Raw genomic sequence first — 19,746 nt, 5'->3', positions numbered from 1 at the left:
AACTTTAAGACTAAGGTCTAAACTATTCACTTCACCTCTTATCATTAAGGGAAGGTCATTCTCACATCAATACTCATTAGGAGTAATAAAGAAGATCACGTGTTCAAGAGTTAAAACTTGAAAGTCCCTCGGTCAAATCAACTTATAAAATGATCTATCGGTCACTCTCTCTGGTCTTAACACATTCACATAATTGTGCGACTATAATTTTTTTTAATTATGAATAAAATAAAAAAATTAAAATTAATTATTATTAAATATAAAATATAAAAAGAAATTAAAAACGGATTAATAAGGAAAGCAAGGGAGTAAAATAAAGGGACCATTTGACAAACACGTGCAACCTAAAGTGACAAATAATCTGGTCCAAATCGCCATCCCATTCTATTCCCGGAACTATCGCCCCCACTCTCCGTACGGCGGCCCTACACTTCCACCGCAGTCAACACATTGTAATGGAAGCTGTAGTGCCATTGAGAACCACCTTTACCGCGACGGCAACTGCAGCGTCGACGGCAAGACCTAGGCTATCATTCCAACCCCTTGCCAAGAAATTCGCAATCTCCAGGTTAATTCCAACCGGAATTTCCATGACTGATCGAGCTCGCTCTTCGCTGCAATGTCCGCCCGTTCGAGTTCAACAGGTAGCTTCTTGAATCGTGCATTCATTGTTTAAGTATTGCGTTATGATTGCCTCTAGAAGATCGAATAATCTTCTCATTTGTCAACTTCTAACACTTACCGGTTCGCATCGCATCAGAGTATGAGAGGTAAACCATGTAATCTGTCGGTATGCATTGGATATCGACTTTTTAGTCACTTAGAATAAAATTTTACAAATGTAGAAACTATATGAAAAACACTATAATTCACAATTTTTCTAAATTAAAAATATTGTGATAAGGAGCAGAGCAATTGGCATAAACAAGAACAGGTAGCGGAAATACTAAATATTCTGATTTTTCACTGTTATAATATTCAGTACAGCGTCTCTTTCTATTGATGATGCACCAGCTTGAATTCACTTCAGGAAGGAGTTTCTTTCTCCTCTGAGTCAGTGTTTGCTCCACAACATAGACAGTCGAGATACAGTGTAGATCACATCGGGTAGGGCCATTCTCCCGGAGCTTGAAGCAAGTGTCAACAACAACAACAACATAATACCCGGTGAAATCCCATGAGTGGGGTATAGGGAGGGTAGTATGTACATAGACCTTACCCTTACCTTGCGAAGGTAAAGAGCTTGTTTTCGATAAAATCTCGGCTGAAAAGAAATAGTCACGGAAAAGAAGCAGCAACAATAGCAAGAAAAAAAAGCAGGAAGTAACAACAACAAGAAAAATAGGATAACTGAAGCAAACAACATGTAATACTAGAAATCTAAGAATAAGAGAAAGCGAGTGTAATACTAATACTACTGAAATGAAAAAGAAACCGTGCGTCTACCTACTAACCCTCTACCCTAATTCTTGACCTCCACATCCTCATATCAAGAGTCATGTACTCGGTAAGCTGCAGCTGCGTCATGTCCTTCCTAAACACCTCTCCCCAATATTTTTTCGGCCTACCTCTACCTCTTCTCAGACCCACCATGGCCAACCTCTCACACCTCCTGACTGGTGCATCAGTGCACCTCCTCTTCACATGCCCGTCCTGTCTCAGCTCACTCACCGCATCTTGTCCACTATTGAGACCACTCCAACCTTATTCTGAATATCTTCATTCCTAATCTTATCTTCCTAGTAAGCCAACACATCCATCTTAGCATTCTCATTTCCGCTACTTTCATCTTCTGGACATGAGAGTTTTTGACTGGCCAACACTTCACCCCATACAACATAGTCAGTCTAACTACCACTCTGTAGAACTTATCTTTAAGACTCGATGGTACCTTTTTATCACACAGGACCCCGGATGTGAGCCTCCATTTCATCCATCCCGCTCCAATATGATGTGTGATATCTTCGTCAATCTCCCCATTACCTTGAATTATAAATCTCAGATACTTGAAACTCCATCTCCTGGGGATTACTTGAGTATCAAGCCTCATCTCCACGTCGGCCTCATGGTTTGCATTGCTGAACCAAGCAAGGGTCAGATTTTAAAAACATCATAAAAAGATAAACTGTTTGACTTCCAAATAGTAATAGTGTCACACAAATGAGACAAAGGGAGCATTGTCTATTTTGTAATCAGAACGTCTTTGTATAGATCAGAAAATTATGTACGCACACATTGAGCCCTTAGGATGGTATTGTGTTCTGAAGGTGGGCCCTAGAAGATATGCAGGGTATTTTTTTATAGCGGTGGTGTTAGGGCCAGCTTGCGCGCACTTCAACTAAATCCACCGGATACTTATTACGTCTCACCAACATTGGTACCGGATAACTCTGTTCACCAAGGCTTTCACATATGGAAAGATATGCAGGGTTATTATATCAAGGTTTTCATATTTTGTGGTCCATATCTCCCCCTTAGAATGATATACTTAAACATTTGATGGTCTCACAAATAATGATGCTTACTGAAATCCTATAAACTTATGTACATTGTCTGTTTAAAAGCATATCAACGAAGTTTTGTGATAATATATGATTTTCTATTCATTATGACTGATTTAGAAAGTCTGACTGGTTAGATATAATTATTTCTGTAATCATGTTCATATCACTTGCGCATCGGGTTGTTTGATTTCTTAGAATTTATAAAAATCATGTCTCCTTTTTTATGCGGGTGGTGATATCTATATTCTACAATTCATATCAAATTGTTGTGATTGCACTGACTTATTTATTGACTCCTAACCTGAAATGATAAAAGTTTTCGTCTGATACCTGTTAACATTTCATTTCAATTTGAATATTTCCAACTGCCATTTGGCCTTTAGATTGTTTGGTAGCATCATAAGGATACATGAGAAATGCTGCTCTTCCTTACGCTCAGTTCTAAGATGCATTGTAATTGCTCTGATTGAAGGATGGATCTGCAGTGATTTCTGAAGACACCATTTCTGAAGAAGATGCTCTCAAAATAAAGGAGTGGGAAGTGGAGAGATTGCAAGATGAAATAGCTGCAAGTCAGGGTATAAGAATTAGGAGGAGGCCACCAACAGGACCTCCTTTGCACTATGTTGGCCCTTTTGAATTTCAAGTGGAGAATGAAGGCAATACTCCATGCAATATTCTAGAAGAAATTATATGGTACAAAGACAAGGAAGTTTCGCAGGTAGCTATGAGGCTCAAATCCAAAATTCTGCCTGAGAGTTCATATGATAGTCATTCTTTGTTTCATTATCTATGAATTAAAACTGGAGGTTGGATTGCCAGATGAAAGAGAGGACACCTCTTTCCGCATTGAAGAAAGCTATTAGCAGTGCTCCACCTGCTAGAGATTTTCTAGGAGCTCTCAGAAGATCATATTCGAGAACTGGATTGCCTGGTCTTATTGCTGAAGTTAAGAAGGCTTCTCCAAGTAGAGGAGTTCTTCGAGAAGATTTTAATCCTGTAAGTGTGATGTTTATTTTCATGTGAAATCAAATAAAAAGAAATCTTACTTTGTTAGACATGTATTCTTGATCTAGTTATTGAAAGTTCCTTTATAATTTCCACTTCTTTTGTTGTTTGAAATTAGGTTTGAAAGCTAATCAGAGATTAACGGCACACTTGGCATCTTTTTGACATAATTCTGTGCTATAGGATAGGATATCTAGTGACGGAATAACTGTTGAATTCTATCTGTATCCTCTAAAATGATAAATTGATGAAACGAAATTTACTGACTGATCTCCTTATTAAAAAAAGGAATTTACTGACTAATCTCACTTAATTGTAAGTCATCTGAACTGTATGGTGAAATATATTTAAAATTATTGAAAACAACTTTGCGATCTATTTCTTATGTAAATTAGCATATAACTGACCATTAGGTAACAATGAAATAGATGAAGAATGGTCACTTTTTATCCTTCACTAGATTAGTTTGAGATTAAAATCTAGTTGGATGCATCAGTGTTATCAAAATTGAAAAGCGCAAAAAAACTTAAGCTCCATTGGGGCTTTAAGCAAAAATCACAAATAAAGCGTGAGCTTCAATGAAGAAAGGTGCAAATGGAGAAAAAATACAAATATGTATGTGTAGTCCAAGACTTAGAATTATAAAAAGGGCAGCCCGGTGCACAAGGCATCCTGCGTTCACGCAGGGTCCGGGGAAGGGCCGCCCCCAAGGGGTATGATGTAGACAGCCTACCCTAATGCAAGTATTAGTGGCTGCTTCCAGGACTTGAACTCGTGACCTATAGGTCACACAGAGACAACTTTACCGTTGTTCCAAGGCTCCCCTTCAAGCATGAATAACTAATATATGGACAAAGAAACTGAAAAGAGAATACGACAAAGTGAAATATCAATTGTATAGTGTGACCTCTTCAGGATTACACTTAGAGCCTTGATGACGACACTAAAGCGCCCGCTAAGCGAGGGAAAGCGCTCAACATGTTTTGCACCTTGCTTCAAGCGCACCTTTGAAACAGTAGAATGCATTTGTAGAGAGGTTTAACTATTTCCGACTCTACTGCCATATTGATTCACCCATTTCAAGCACTAAAATATTTGACTGATCTAACAGTTCCCGAAACTTTTTAGTTGCAAGCTTGGATTCAGTCAGCTAGGTTTCTTTTTTACCTCATTCCAGAAAAAGAAAAAAGAAAAAAAAGGAAACTGATTATTGGTTTCCATGCATTTAAATGTCAAGGTAAAAGAGATCTTCAACTAGTATTGGTAGCAGCCTGTTGAATCCCTGTTTCTTAGCTTCAGCTGGTTTTTAGTTTTCATTTTATTTTGGAAGAGCCGCATATAGCAGTCAAATATACCAACAACAACAAAATAACCCAATATACACCTTATAAATAAAAAAGTCAAATATAACTTTATAAAAAAATGATTTTTTTTTTTAGAGAAGTCAAATGCTAAAAATGGCCATCTTTGTTTTTCTTGGAAATTCTTCAAATGAGATGGCGGATCTAATGTTTGTCAACCCTGTAAGTTGGAAAAGATACTACATTTATTTAGTCCTGCATCATCAAGCAAATGAAATCTTGCTTGCGCACAAGTTTTCAGTTGTCACACTGGATGCTTGCAGCCCCCAAAATTGCCCCTTCTTGTAAATGTGGTCTTCATCCAGGAACTATATTTATTGGAAATAAAAGAGCCAGATGCCAAAAAGGCAGAGTTTAAGTCATATGCGAGATTAAGTTCATCAGACACCTTACTTGAATAGGATCTGTTCCATAGGTTCATATGATTATTTTCTTCTTCCGGCCATATTTTGACTTTGAACTGCTTTAGACCTAACTTTCTATAACGAGCGTAGAAAATAAACAACATCTATTCAGGCTTTTATTACCAATATGAGCAAATTCAGGATCTTCCGCTGCGCGAATCTCATGGTCGTTGACAAAGAACCCTAGCCTTTTGGTCAAACCATCGTCAAAGTGAGTTCAATGTTTCAGATGGACCTTTACTTCAAACTTTTTATGTTTATTTGACAGGTAGAGATTGCCAAAGCTTACGAAAAAGGTGGGGCAGCATGCCTTAGTGTTTTGACAGACGAGAAGTATTTTCAGGTAAAATTTCATTTTTCAAAACTCTTAGAAGGTTTGTACTCTTTGTACTATGAATGACTATGGGAAATAGTGAAATCTACCAGACTAGCTGATTAGGATATATGAAAATGATGATTTTTACATTCTTATTAGTCGTCACTTTTGGAATAGTACTTCAGAGGAATGTCATTTTCCATCATAGATTTGCTTGTAGACCATATTGGTGAATCATGATGTGCTTAGACGTGATTTTCTCTTAAAATTGACACATTCCTTCATTTGATCAATTAGGGAAGCTTTGAAAATCTCGAGGCCATAAGAAATGCTGGAGTAGAGGTATGCAGGTTAGCTTAGAGTTTGTTATACAAGCTATAATTTATCAACTTTTCCATTAAACTCCACCGTTTGCAGTGTCCTTTGCTGTGTAAAGAATTTGTTGTAGATGCTTGGCAAATCTACTATGCTCGTATTAAAGGTGCCGATGCAATTCTTTTAATTGCTGCTGTTCTACCAGATCTTGACATCATGTATATGACTAAGATCTGCAAATTACTTGGATTGACGGCGCTAGTTGAGGTAAAATTTTGATTTCTTCACTCTTAGTTTTTGATCCTTTGGACCAAAAGGGGGAAAATTTATCTTCGATACATTGATGTGTTGCCAAGCTTTTGTTCTTCATTTCGTTAACCAAGAAGCGGAAAAAAGTGAAATTGCATTTTCTAAGTTAGGTAAAATGATTCATAATGTATTATGTGTGCAACAAGTTTCTTTCTTGTCGAAAGCTCTTCTGTAGCTGCATATGTTTGCTTTGATTTCCCCTGTATTTTCAATGTAATTTGACATTCTTAGCTGATGGATGAGAATTCTCATCTTTCTTTGCCTTGATTCTGTTTCCTTTTCAAGAGAAACAGCATCTCTTTCTCAGCCTCTATTTATTTCCTAAATTCTTAGCATATTCAATTATTTTTCCTGGTTGTTCATCTTCTAGGTGCATGATGAGAGGGAAATGGATCGCGTCCTCGGAATCGATGGGATTGAGCTTATTGGCATCAATAATCGAGATCTTGGTATTTGCTCTATTAATTCTACACTATTCATTGATCATTACTTGGTTGCATACATGTCGTCAATTACTATCAGGAGACAAATTGTTTGGCTGCCTGTAGGGCAAGTGAAAACTGTACAAACATAGTAAACCAAGTATTGGCACATGCGTATCAACTTTACGAGATCTTGGTATTTTCTTTATTACAACACTACTCATTGATCATTACTTGTTTTGTATACATGTCGTCAATTACTATCAGAAGCAAATTGTTTGGCTGCCTGTAGGGCAAGTGAAAACTGTACGAGCATAGTAAACCAAGTATAGGCACATGCATGTCAACTTCACACTTAAATTGTTGAAGACTTATTGGCCCATAAATTAACTTCTTATGTTATCAGGAACATTCAAGGTGGACATTAGCAATACCAAAAACCTTCTTGAAGGAGAACGTGGGAAAAGGATCCGTCAGGAGGGCATAATTGTAAGAACTTCTATGCATATATTTTATAATTATTATTCTTTTGTAATTTGTTCTCTCAATAAGTTGTGATGTTTCTTGATACTTTAATTCTCTAGGTGGTTGGGGAGTCTGGACTCTTTACACCTGCTGATGTTGCTTATGTACAAGAAGCTGGTGTTAAAGCAGTAAGTTGTCTTAATAATCTTGAAATCCTTACTGCGGACTGCATATAGTTACTAGGATACATTGTCGTTGCTATTCTGAAGTTATTTCACTTAGTTCCTTTTGTCTTCATTTGACAAATCTTGTGCCCATTATCTGCTATGTTAGATTCAATTTATCAGTTGTTTTCATATGCCATATTTTCAATTTTATGTGATGCATATATCATAAATGTCATTGGATTTTGTAGGTGCTAGTTGGAGAGTCACTTGTAAAACAGAAGGATCCTGCTAAAGGAATAACTGAACTCTTTGGTGAAGATATTTCTTGCAAAGGTCCATCCATTTAACTTCGTAACTCGTTTCTTGAAGAGAGTTTTGTGGAGATTCTTCGCCACAATCATTCCCTTACAATCTGTATCACAGAGGTCTTTAATGGAAAGATGCATAATGTAGACTGCAGTTTCAATGGGAATACCTTTCTCAAGTGCTAGTTGTAGGTTCCATTAAATGTGTATGAATTGTGTTCTCAGGACAACTGGGAGTATTTTGCAGACGCTCTTGTAAAAGCAGCTAAATTGGGGCAAGAGATCATCCTTTGACTGATAATATGAATTATATCCTTTGTGAATATGTCTTACCGTCCAAAACCTTTATTTGGCCTGTATTTCATTTTGCATTAACTGGCTTTCTCTTGGACTCTTGCCTCGTTAGAATTCATTTGTTTATTATTATTATTCAAATTTTGGTGTTTATCATAGATACAGGAGGAATTTAAGATCAGCCAGGCATGACAAGAATTTAGCCATTGTCGTTGGTCTGGATGTGGAAACTGAGTGGAAAATGAGTCTTATTACAGGAATAAATGTGTCTTCAAGCTTAGTGGACTTTATACATTTAAATATTCAGTGAATTGCACAAGTTGGCACAAGTTGCTGTACTGCACCACCACTATAAAAAAGAATTGCATTTTTAAGTTTCCAAACTTTTTCGATGTCGTTCTTTCTTGCTTCGGGAACTTTAAATCTTTTGGTTGAGCAACAAGATATGTATGAATTAGCAATTCATAGATTAATTACGCAAGATTACTTTTTATTGGGCGTTTTTTTATATATACTAAAAATGGGATATAAAGGAGATTGATTTTGATTTTGAGGAGACGACAAAGAGTAATTTTGTCTTTTATTTTTAATCGAAAGATGTATAACTTATTTCATATATTGTTATACAAAGTTATATTAGGTATAAATACACCAATTGGGTCATTAACTTATAGCATGATTTGCTACACAAATTCAACATACAAACCAATACTTATATTATTTTATCTTCAAATCAAACGAGCACTAAGGGGTCTGTTTAGTTGGAAACCAAGTTATGCATGGATTAGTCATGTAGGAACTATTAATGTAAGAATTAACTACGTAGGAATTAGTATTGCAGGAATTACAATGCATAAATTATTTCTTGTTGAATAGTTTTGGTTTATTGTATTAAAATTTACTATACATTATACATAACTTAATATACCCATTTTCATCTCAAAGAAAACTAAGTTCTCCACTACTCTATAATTTGAAAATTTTATACATTGGAAGCATATATAAGCTTAAATCCTTTTGGAATAAAGGGAGTACACGACAAACCGCGGGTAGGTCGAGTACAAGAATCAAGAAAAGAGTGGATAAGCTACTCAAATCTTCTCTATTTCTCTCTGCTCTCAACAATGGAAGCTTTAGCTCATGGGCTCCTACCCCTCAGTGCTCTTAGAACATGTCAAAAAGAACATAGGTGTCAACATGTCGGTTCAATCCATTTTCTTAGCTCTCCATTTCCATCTTCTCTAAAATCCAGTGCACCCACAAAGGTTCGTGTATCTTGTTGGTGCGGTTTTTTTGTTCATTTCGTTTGCGTACCATGTACTTATTTCTAGTTGAGATTTCTGAATTGGGATATGTTTGGTTTGGTTCAGTATAGAAGTGGCATTATAAGGATGCAAGAAGAATATGAGTTGAAGCAAATGAAAGATATGGCTGCTGCTAAAAAGAGATGGGACGCTCTGGTATTTTTCTCAGACTAATATTCCAATATTTCTTTTGGTACTTATGATCAGACATGTAGATGGAGATAGATGAAAAATTAAGGGTTAATTTCTATGGAATAGGATGAATTTTTTACCCTATAAGTGTTTCACTTGTTATTTACCATTTGTTTAGGTTACCAATCAATACTATTAAATAGCAATGCTTTTAAATGGATTAATCTTTTACATTGTGGTTTAATGCAATATTCATAATTTTCCATTTGTGAATTCCACGATTGAACCCGGACATCCCTTATATGTAGTAAATTGTTTTTCAAATTACTGCCAAGGGAAATGTGGATAAAGTTTTTCTGGTCTCAGGCTAATGTAGTGCGTGCGATTGGCTCCTAAGTTGTCTGGGTTTCCTTTTCTTATTTGCAATTTTTTTTTTCTTTCTCCCCCTTGCAGTTCCTATAATAAAGAAATATTGTTAGTGAACTTTGTAGCTACTGCTAGATATAAGAGTCAAGGACGAAAACAAAGAAAAGAATGACAATGAAAAAAGTATGGCGTCAGGTTTGTTTCTACATAAAAGAAGTAGCTTAGGTTTATTTCAGTTGCCATAGAAGAAGAATGAGATGGACAGAGAACGTAGTGGGGAAAGATTAAAAATAAAAGAGTTGCTTAGTTCACTTTTCGGATAATAATGATAGCAAATTTAAAGATAATCTGTGAGGGAGTTATGGATGGATCGGAAAACTAGAGGGGATGGTTATGTGTCCCTAAAAAGAACATAAAAAAGGCAAAACCACAAAAGTATATCTTACTCTTTGAATTTCCCATGGTTCAGTCCGTTGTTTGTGGTTGTTTCATGTTTTTAGAGTAATTAGCTAGCTCTAAGAATAGCATAGATGCCCTTCTTTGGATTCAGGTGTCAAAAATGAAAGTGGGGACTATGAACATGTTTTGTTCTCCTAGGAACTTCTTTTCCAATTAACTGCCAACCTAGAGGAAGTGGATAAGTTACTGCATACATAGTTGCAACAATGTTTGATTTGGCCTTCTTTTTAAGGCAAGATCAGAGTTTGTTATTGCAATTAAAGAATGTCTTCCAAGCCCCTCTAGGTGATGAGTTATATCACAGTTTCAACTTGTTAGAAATTATAAGTCGCGTAAACAATTAATTTGTGCTGTATGGAAACATCTTAACCATGATTTATCCTTTATTAAGTTCTTCAATGTTATACTATGAGAATAACATCTGTGTTCCCTTTTTGTTCTAGATCAGAGATGGGAAAGTTAAAGTTCTTACCCCAAGGGAAGCTGGTTATGCAATTCAACTCTCAAACAAAACGATGCTTGATGTTCGTCCCTCTATGGAGCGAAAGAAGGTGGATTCGACTTTCCTTCAAAAATCACTTCTCTCTACTATCCACATTACGAGGCAAATGCTAAATGGTTCAGCATTGTTTCCCTTCCAGCTTCCTGTCATTTCACTTTACATGCTTTACACAATTCTCATTTAATAATTGTGCCAGTCTTTGCTGAACTCTGCATGTCAGTGGCTTTTCTTCTTTCAAAGCTCCTTGCTATGGTTCAAGTGCATCGTCTAAGCTTATTAAAGTTTGTGATGTGTGAACGCCCAAATTTTGTTGAAAAAATTTCCTCTTAAACTCTAGGTTCATGCCTTTTGGGATATGAATTAGATTAAAAGCCAAATACTTTCCTGCTTAAATGATCGTGATATTTTATTGTCCTAGTTATCATGATTTTCTCAACTGTTTTGCAGGCCTGGGTAAAAGGCTCCACCTGGATTCCAATTTTTGATGTCGATACTAGTTTAGAACTTGGTATTCTTTCCCGGAAAGCAACAAACTTTTTGTTGGGTAACAAACTTTCCTTGTGACACACAGAAGATACATTTTTACTATATTTTTATCTTTGTAGTTACTTGATGAGACACAAAGACATACAGCTTATGTGTGATGTATAATTATCCATGTTTGGTACGTCACAAGTGTAGACCTCATCCCTTCTCTTTCTTTCTTCATTGTATTCCTTAGTGAAGTGCAAATGACAGATCTTAAGTTTGATATAATCGCAATTTGGAGTACGAAATTTGACTGTTCAGATTGTTAATCTTTTGTTTGACATTTTACTTACAGAATTTAATCTTTTTCAAACTATTGCACAAAGCATATGTGTGAAAACCTCTTTGGAGTACCCGTGCAACAAAAATCCTTTTCTAGTTCGTATAACAATGGAACAATCTCAAGTTGTTTTGAAAATAGTGACAGAAAAATTTCTTTCACAAGAGAAATATACCACCATGATCTCTTTTATTTATATGGTTGACTTAATATTTCTCAGATTGGTTGTGTTTGATACGCTTACATATAAATTTGTAATTAAATAAATAAACGTCTTTTTGACTGTCATAGTGCATTCTCTAAGGTTCTGATCACTAATTCATGTATCTTCTTCACAATAGGAGGTTGGTGGAGTGGTGTGCCTTCTCTCTCTTTCAACAAGTATGCTATAAACAACCCCTTTTATTTTAACTCGTAGATTTGTTCTTTGTTTCAGTTCCTTATTTTGATTATAAAGAATAAAATAATATCCTTTACAGACAATTCTTATCAAATGTTGAGGAGAAATTTGCCAAAGATACAGATCTCATTGTGGCATGCCAGAAGGGATTGAGGTGAATTTATCTGTCTATTAACCACATTTCAGATTCTCTTCTATAAAGTAAAACTTTGCACTCCGCTGAGTACAAGTAGCTTGGGAAGAATCTAGGTGAAATCAGTCAGTACACTACTGTTGCAAAGGGAGTGGATGTTCATGTATCTCCATGGTGTCCCAAGTTTACAATTCAATCTGAATTATGAGAATCTGGAATTTTCAATGGTATCGAATATGACGATTCAATATGCAACTATCTGATGTATCATAAATTGAATCCTTTGTAGCGTAACACTTGACTGCTTTCTTCCACATTAAAAGGAGCAATCGAGGAGTGCGTATAGATCTAAGTGGCAGAGTGTCAGTTTCTGAGGTAGTAAGCGTCTCGTGCTGGTAGTAGGTCCATAGTCAGACAGATAGAGTAGGCACTGAAAGATCCTTATGTTCATGACAAATCTGCTGATTTGTGTTCCATATTAATCATGCGTAACCCGTTGCATCAGGCAGGTCCATTGCGGCTTGTGAGGTGCTATACAATGCTGGTTACAACAACATTTTCTGGGTTCAAGGTGGTTTAGAAGCTGCTGAAGAAGAGGTTTCAAATTAATCTTACTTGCGTCTTTTTTGCTTTAATATATGTTCATCTTTCCAGAATACAAGTTCATATATTTAAATACATTTTGGATCAGGATCTTGAAAGAGAAGGTCCTCAACCATTTAAGTTCGCAGGAATTGGTGGGCTTTCAGAGTTCCTCGGGTAATTATTTCATGCCCGTGCCTGTACTTCTAGATGCCTTCATATCTGATAATGACTTCTTACTTCTGGTGTCAAAATTTTGATGTAAAACAGCTGTATGTCATCCTTATCTGTTATTAAAGTACAATCTCATGTCATGTAACCACAGATGATGCCATCAATTAAGCACTGCACCTGTATATCACAAGTTCTTTCTATCACTTTGAATAAATAGCACAATACCATGTAGTTTAGCATACTGATCCACTATGTTGCTGCTTTACTATTGGAGATGCTCCTTCTGATTGTTCATTTGAGCTAGCCTTCTAGAGTGAAAGGAATATTTATCTCTCTTTACGAATGTGTCGCCATTTCTATGATTCAAAGGATTTCACTAGCTATAGTGGTAGCACATACCTGAAGTAAGGGCTCGTAGGTTACTCATGCCAAACAAACATCCAATAGATTGCCTCTCATTAAGAAGTATTCCCCACATATTCTACTTGATTATTTATCAAAATTACAAGCTCTCTTTATCATAATGAGTTGGTGCTTGGGAGAAAAGCTTAGATCACAGACTTGTATTAATAGACCTGCAGTCCGCATGTCCCATTAACTTTTGTCATAAAGCAGTTTTCTTTGTAATCACTTACAATTCTTTGGATATTGTCAGTTGGACTGACCAACAGAGAGATGCTGCTGCTAAAGAAGGTTGGGGTTACCGATTGACTTTTTCTGCCCGATTGGTACTTGGTTCTCTTCCCTTTTTGAATAGGACAATATTCTGGTTCTTTAGTGAACTAATGCTTTCTGTTACAGGTTGGAGTCGTTCTTGCTGCTGATGCCCTGCTTATTGGAGCACAGAAAGTAGGACAATATCTTCAGGAGTTAAGGACTCACTGAGATCTTTAGTTGGAGCTTGAAGTTACGCGTGTTCCGCGCCTTGCAGCCATAAGGAAATGATTTTGTTTTCTGAATTCAGTAATGAGTTAAACGGCTTTCCTAGCATCCTTTTCTGAAGCTAGAGAACTGAGATGAAAATCCATTGGCAGGAGTGTCTCGGGGCCTGGGCTCCTGCCCCAACCTTTAAATGCCCCTTGTATTTCGCTGAAACATTTTTTAACTGAGGTCTTCTCATGTAGGACACAATGCAGTGATTGCCTTATTAATTTGTGTAATGTGAATAGACTTCAATGGTTGATGATCCTTAATCTGCATTAATATAGCTAGATCCAGGTTTGAATATTAAGTATGAGTTGTCTTATATTTACAAATTTCCGGCTTGGCATGCCAGGTTTATGCAGTACCCATGTTCATACATCATGATTATGAAAGCAACGCAAATTGAAGGGTCCAGAACTCCACAAAATTATATACTCTTTGAGCTGTTTCTTTACCTATCCACAAAATTATATACATCATGATTAGGTAACGAATCAACCAAGTTTTCTACTAAGGTCCTCCTACATGTAAGCCTCATTATCATCTACTTTATTCAAAATTGTGATGAGTTGTGTCTTGTCTTGTTTTGTGCCATCACACTCATCAGAAATTTGATGGTAATACCCATGAATCTTTAAATGTTTTCCTGTGATTCTAGATTGCTCCCTATTATACATACAGGCATTGCCTAAATCATCTCTGTGGCTTTTGCATCCAAGGGCATGACGGTCAAAGAAGTGGGTGAAAACCAGTGTTCAAATCCCAGGAGAGACTAGGGGTGTAGAATGGGCGGGTCGGGCTAATTTTGGGCGGGTCAAAATGGGTTGAGTCAATAAATGGGCGGGTCATTGACCCGCAAAAAAGTAACTTGGGCTGAGATGAGTTGGATCAAGTTGGGCTGAAATTTGGTCATAGCCCAATCCGCCCAACTTTTATCAAGATTTAATTAATGTATGACCCGCCCAAAAGTAACTTGGGCTGAGATAGATTGGATCAAGTTGGGCTAAAATTTGGGTCATAGCCCAACCCGTCCAACTTTTATCAAGTTTTAATTAATGTGTATTATTTTCTTATGAATTTTTAATTATCAAATAAGACTTTTTTTTTTGTTATGGTCATATATATAACATATCCAACAAAACAAAATTATTTTTAAGTTATTTTAACAGAATTACTCATGTATCAATTTGGGCTGAAAATCAGCTCAACTTTAGATGGGCTGAAATGGGTTGGGTCAAGATAGACCGAGTTCAACAAATGAGCGGGTCAATAACCCGCCCAAACTTGGGCGGGTCAAATGGGTTTGGGCTCAAATTGCCACCCCTAGCAGAGACCAAAAATATTAGGTGATTCTTTTCCTATCTGCCTAAACCTTGGTGACCAAAGTTACCTGGTACCTGTAATAGTGGGTGATACAGTTATCTGTTGGAATAGTCGAGGTACGTCCAAGCTGGCCATACACCACCATTATTCAAAAAAAAAAAAAGTCTGAATTTCTTGGGACTAAGTAATACTGCTGCGGGAGGATACAGTGTGAAGGCTTTTGGTCGAGCAGCTTTTTCCTGGTGCAACTGATACAGGTAATTCAGACAACATTTATTTGAACTTTGTTGTTGAAGTATCATGTTCATTCAATAGCTAATTAAATTTGAATCTGATGAAATGCAAGATTGCTGATGATTTTGGTACTGATAATCACAACTTTTCTATTGGTTAAGCATGGTCATTCTTGAGGAGATGTGTCTATTGTATGTCTAATTTAATTGTCTACATTATCTTTTGGCCTACTATTAAGTTTCCTCCTATTAGATTAGTTGAGAAAAGAACCTGAAATTCCATCTGCATGCTAGCCCATGATATTGTGATCAATTTTGTTAGGTAGGTATAGAGAGATTATTTGGAAAGCAGACAATGTCACCAAGAGAAGGAAAATAATTAAGTTTTAAAAATTAAAAATTTAGACGACAAGAATTTCTTATTCTTCACAATTTGACCTATTGTGTAACCTAGAATTTCGAGTAACAACTAAACTTATTTAGTGGTTTCAAGGATACGTGATTTAATCCAATGCTAATTGATAAACAAGGAATTAAATAGATAATCTGAATAGTAAAATAAATCAAACCAGTGTTCTGGTAGTGCTTTCGACTTTGATTCGAGATGGTCTCGAGGTTGGGTAATAAGAACAATAAAGAACAGACAATAAACAGTGATGAGCAGTAATAGATAGTAAGTGAAATAGAGAAAGCAATGTATGTGTATGTGTTTATTAGTCAATCCATCCCCCTTACAAATGAATGTGGTCCCTCTTTATATAGTAGAGGAATCCTAAATAAGGTACAATTCTAATAACGGAAACAAATTCCATGATTGGCGTCAATAACCGCTTGATTTGATCTGTTCCGGGATTTTCGCCGAGATCTTCGGTAGGTTGCTAATATCTCGCCATTTCGTTATTATGCCTTACTCGAAGTCGGTCATGCTCGGTCTCGATTTTCAGCGAGCACTTCGATCTTCATGCTCCATACTCTGCCATTGAGCTCGAGCCTGGTCTATTACGAGCTAACTCTCGAGGCAGCTCCTCATGCCTATGAACTCGGACATGCCCGATTTTGACCGTATACAGATAATCCCCACGTTTCTTGGAATAAAATGATAAGAAACGGTTTGAGCCTTGATTTTTCGAAACCTCGATCATGACGTCGTCCGCATGGCGTAAGTGACAGATGTGACCGAAACGTCCCGTCAGTTTAGTTCCCCAAATCATTAATGCCTGTCAGTTAGCGGTCGGCCACTAGCGCCACCGAACCGTCGCCGTGAGCCTATAAATACCCGCTCCTTCATTGAGTCAAACTTTACTTTTGCTCTAATCAAACTTCTAAGTCTTCTCACTCTTTTCGTCTCCTCCTTTTCGCCATCTGTAGAGCCATCTTCGTTAGCACCGAAACCACCAATTTTTCATCTTTCTTCGCTCTTCTTTACTTATACAAATGGCGAAAACCTCAAAGACCGTACCGCAGAAGGAGAAAGCTTCTTGCTTCTCTTCCCGGCCGTCCGACGGCAAGGCGCCGGTGGAGCCGCTTCCCCACGAGTATGTTCTCGGCCCGTGTACTCTAAAATTCGACTTCAAGGTCGAAAACCCTTCATCGATCCCGGGCCGATGTGAGCATGTGTCGATGTACATGTGCTCGATAACGAAGAGCCACATCGAGGCCATGAAAAGGGAATGCAACTAAGGTCCCGAGGTCGTGGTGCAAATTCCTGCTCTCGAAGAGAGCATCACCGCTTATGTGAAGGGGTACCTAAGTGTTTACACTTATCCCTTCACATTGAGTCCCCTCGACCCAGTGATTATTGATCTCTGTAAGAGATATTAGGTCACCCTCGGCCAAATCCATCCCTCTCTATGGCGCATAGTAATCATGATGTGCTTCTTCTCTAGCAAGGCTGAGGGGCTAGAGTTTACTCTAAATCACCTCATGCGGTTGTACCGGCCTCGAATCTATCGAGGACTAATCAGGCTCCAACGCCGGGCAACGAAGGCCTTGATCTCGAGCATCGACAAGGACAAGGATCGGGGTTGGATGAGCTATTTTATACGAGTGAGGACCCGCGACACTATCCCGGAAGAGAAGATGCCGTTCCCTGAGGAGTGGAACTTCGACCGTAAGTGATCTTTTAAACTTTGTTTTTCGTACCTTCTTCGACTTCGCATGATATCCCCTTTCGACATGCAGCTATTCCTTGGATGCCTCAAGCGACACCTAACCTCGAAGATTGGGTTCGGAAGTTAGCCTCAACTTCCACTTATGCCGAACACGCGTGGCGTGATTTGGCAAGGGGCAGATGAGAGGCCAAGAACCACGGTAAGGATCTCCTTTTTCATGTTCTGAAACACTTTTTATATTTCATTCGTCACTAATTTTCTTTCATGTAGGCCTGACCAAGGATGCCATTTTGAGGCCTTCAAGTGGCGAGGAAGAAACCAAGTCCCCGGTTCCGAAGCAGGGGAAAGACAAGAAGAGGAAAACTGCCTCGCAGTCCGAGGACCCCAAGCCCAAACCTCTAAGGGTGAGGAGGAAAGTAATCGCTCTCACGATGGACTCAGTCCAAAAACTGAGAGACAAAGAAGAGAAAAATGCCTTGGCACTAACGGTCCGACCTAGTAAAGCCGTCGAGGTCACCAAACCTTCTGAGCCGACGACGGCTGCTAAAATCAAGCCTCGTGTCGAGGAGGCTTCTAGAAAGAAATCGGGTGAGGATCCCGAATTACCAGAGGCCGAGATCGTTTCTCGGCCATCTACAACTACACCGGACGGGGCCGGTTCTGATACCCCAAAGATCGATCATAGCGTCCTGAGCGACTTTCTCGGGACCATGACAGCATGTCACTTGCCTTCTCTTCCGACTTTTTCTGAGGAGGCACTAAGGGAAGCTAGAGAGTTGAAGACCCCTGATATAGGCGGAGGCTCTAGTGTAGGGGATCCCTTTCGGGATTACTTTACTGGAGTCGATGATGACTCTGATATCAGTGACGCTTCTATTCTTTTAGAAGAGGCCTAACGTCCCTTATCTCGTGTAAGAATCAGTTTACTACATTTCTTTTCTTTACTCTTTTTTCTCTAAATCTGACTTGTGTTTTCCTTTTTGTATTGGCTTTCGCCAAATTTCGAGCTGACCTCAGCCAGTGTGAAACCGAGCTCCAAAAGGTCTCACAGGAGAGGAACGCTCTGAAGCTTCTCTGCGGTCAAAAAGACGAAACTATAAAGGACCTTCAAGCGGATTTGGCCAAGGCTTGTGAGGAAGAGGCCGAGCTAGATAAGCATGTGAGCATCCTTTTGATAAAGTATGGACTCGACCCAACTGTGGAGGCTAATACTTCATTATCTCAGCTGCAACAAAAGGTTGAAAGGATCGAGCTGCTTCGGGGAGAAGTCGATCAGGTCAAGGCCGATTGTGATCGATGGAAGGAGAATATGGACCGCCTGGCTGCGGAAAAAGAAACTACTTGGTTAGACTCGTGAGTGAATGGGCTTACAGATTTTGTGACTTTTGTCGAATTTCGCGACGTGGGCCTGGGGGCCGGGTTTGGGTCGATTTCGTATTTTGGCTATAATTTTGTATTTTTCTTGTGAAATTAATTCCTTTAGCCTATATTGATTGTATTGTACTGCTTGTGGCTAGATTCGGGACGTTTGGAGACGGATTTGAGAGGCAGGAGCATTTTGGAGTAGAATTTAGCCCGGATTAAGGTAAGTAACACTTTTAAACTTGGATTCTGAGGGTTCAAAACCCTAAATTATGTGTTATGTGATTGGTATTGAGGTGACGCACATGCCAAGTGATGGGCGTGCGGGTGTGCACCATGAGAATTGTGACCTGGTTGACTCTATGGCACCGTATAGTGGTTCTATCTTGTTGATATCCGTGTTTTCATCATGTGATAAAGTAATTGAACTGTCACTCATGCTAGATGTCATGTTAGGCTTTATGCCGGTACTGTTGGGACCCATAGTGGTCGTTTCTTGCTGTTGTCTTACTGATTTCATTGATATTTCGTACTCAGTCATATTCATTCATTTCATATCTCATCTCAGTCTCTGTTATTATTTATTGATGCATCATATTATTGTTTTCGGCTAGTATCATGACATTGTGATCCCGTGAGAGAGAGACTGGAGAGATTGATGACTGAGTGAGGCCGAGTGCCTGATTATGAGTGACATTTATGAGATCGGGCTGCACGTCGCAGTGGTTATACTAATTTATGATATCGCTTAGGCTGAAAGAGCCCCTTCGGAGTCTGCACACCCCCCAGTGAGCGCAGTTGATATTATTGAGGGATGGATCTTCCCTGGACATGGATCTTGTCTAAAGCATTTTATACCTAGAGATGGATCTTCTCCATGGGCTGGATTTTCCCTACTCGGTTCTTGATGACTGATGGTCAGTGACGTATATATTCCGAGATGAATCTTCCCTAGGTCTTTTGGGCCATATACAGTACCGAGTGATTGAGCATTTGAGAGTGTGAGCACATGAGGGTGTCAGCATGGTGCATCACATACAACATGTGCATTGACATGGTAGAA

General features: G+C 38.3%; 2 protein-coding genes across 3 annotated transcripts; both read left to right on the top strand.

Moving 5' to 3' along the window:
* Positions 1-331: 331 nt before the first annotated feature.
* Positions 332-7,901, top strand: LOC104089329 (indole-3-glycerol phosphate synthase, chloroplastic-like). 2 transcript variants are annotated; one of them, XM_070187763.1, is made up of 10 exons: positions 332-644; positions 2,977-3,225; positions 3,327-3,503; positions 5,546-5,620; positions 5,891-5,935; positions 6,011-6,175; positions 6,588-6,666; positions 7,046-7,128; positions 7,224-7,292; positions 7,520-7,901. In XM_070187763.1, exons 1-10 carry the CDS (start codon positions 456-458, stop codon positions 7,616-7,618), a joined length of 1,230 nt encoding a protein of 409 aa, XP_070043864.1. In that variant the 5' UTR covers positions 332-455; the 3' UTR covers positions 7,619-7,901. The 2 variants fall into 2 exon arrangements, with proteins under 2 accessions (XP_070043864.1, XP_070043865.1); XM_070187764.1 differs by having other exon boundaries at positions 3,327-3,507; positions 5,550-5,620.
* Positions 7,902-8,902: 1,001 nt separating this feature from the next.
* Positions 8,903-13,961, top strand: LOC104089328 (rhodanese-like domain-containing protein 11, chloroplastic). The gene is made up of 10 exons (XM_009594190.4): positions 8,903-9,135; positions 9,241-9,330; positions 10,575-10,682; positions 11,081-11,177; positions 11,783-11,822; positions 11,921-11,995; positions 12,484-12,571; positions 12,666-12,733; positions 13,386-13,458; positions 13,532-13,961. Exons 1-10 carry the CDS (start codon positions 8,995-8,997, stop codon positions 13,613-13,615), a joined length of 864 nt encoding a protein of 287 aa, XP_009592485.1. The 5' UTR covers positions 8,903-8,994; the 3' UTR covers positions 13,616-13,961.
* Positions 13,962-19,746: the final 5,785 nt, after the last annotated feature.

Source organism: Nicotiana tomentosiformis, chromosome 10 (assembly GCF_000390325.3).
Source record: "Nicotiana tomentosiformis chromosome 10, ASM39032v3, whole genome shotgun sequence".
Taxonomy (NCBI): domain Eukaryota; kingdom Viridiplantae; phylum Streptophyta; class Magnoliopsida; order Solanales; family Solanaceae; genus Nicotiana; species Nicotiana tomentosiformis.
This window is presented reverse-complemented; position numbering and strand designations above follow the sequence as displayed.

Bases quoted from the DNA above. Each gene is read 5' to 3' on its own strand.
- LOC104089329 (XM_070187763.1), top strand. From the start codon at position 456: ATGGAAGCTGTAGTGCCATTGAGAACCACCTTTACCGCGACGGCAACT. The intron at 5,936-6,010 runs GTATGCAGGTTA...CACCGTTTGCAG, and splicing joins TAAGAAATGCTGGAGTAGAG to TGTCCTTTGCTGTGTAAAGA. The intron at 6,667-7,045 runs GTATTTGCTCTA...TTATGTTATCAG, and splicing joins CATCAATAATCGAGATCTTG to GAACATTCAAGGTGGACATT.
- LOC104089328 (XM_009594190.4), top strand. From the start codon at position 8,995: ATGGAAGCTTTAGCTCATGGGCTCCTACCCCTCAGTGCTCTTAGAACA. The intron at 10,683-11,080 runs GTGGATTCGACT...ACTGTTTTGCAG, and splicing joins CCTCTATGGAGCGAAAGAAG to GCCTGGGTAAAAGGCTCCAC. The intron at 12,572-12,665 runs GTTTCAAATTAA...ATTTTGGATCAG, and splicing joins TAGAAGCTGCTGAAGAAGAG to GATCTTGAAAGAGAAGGTCC.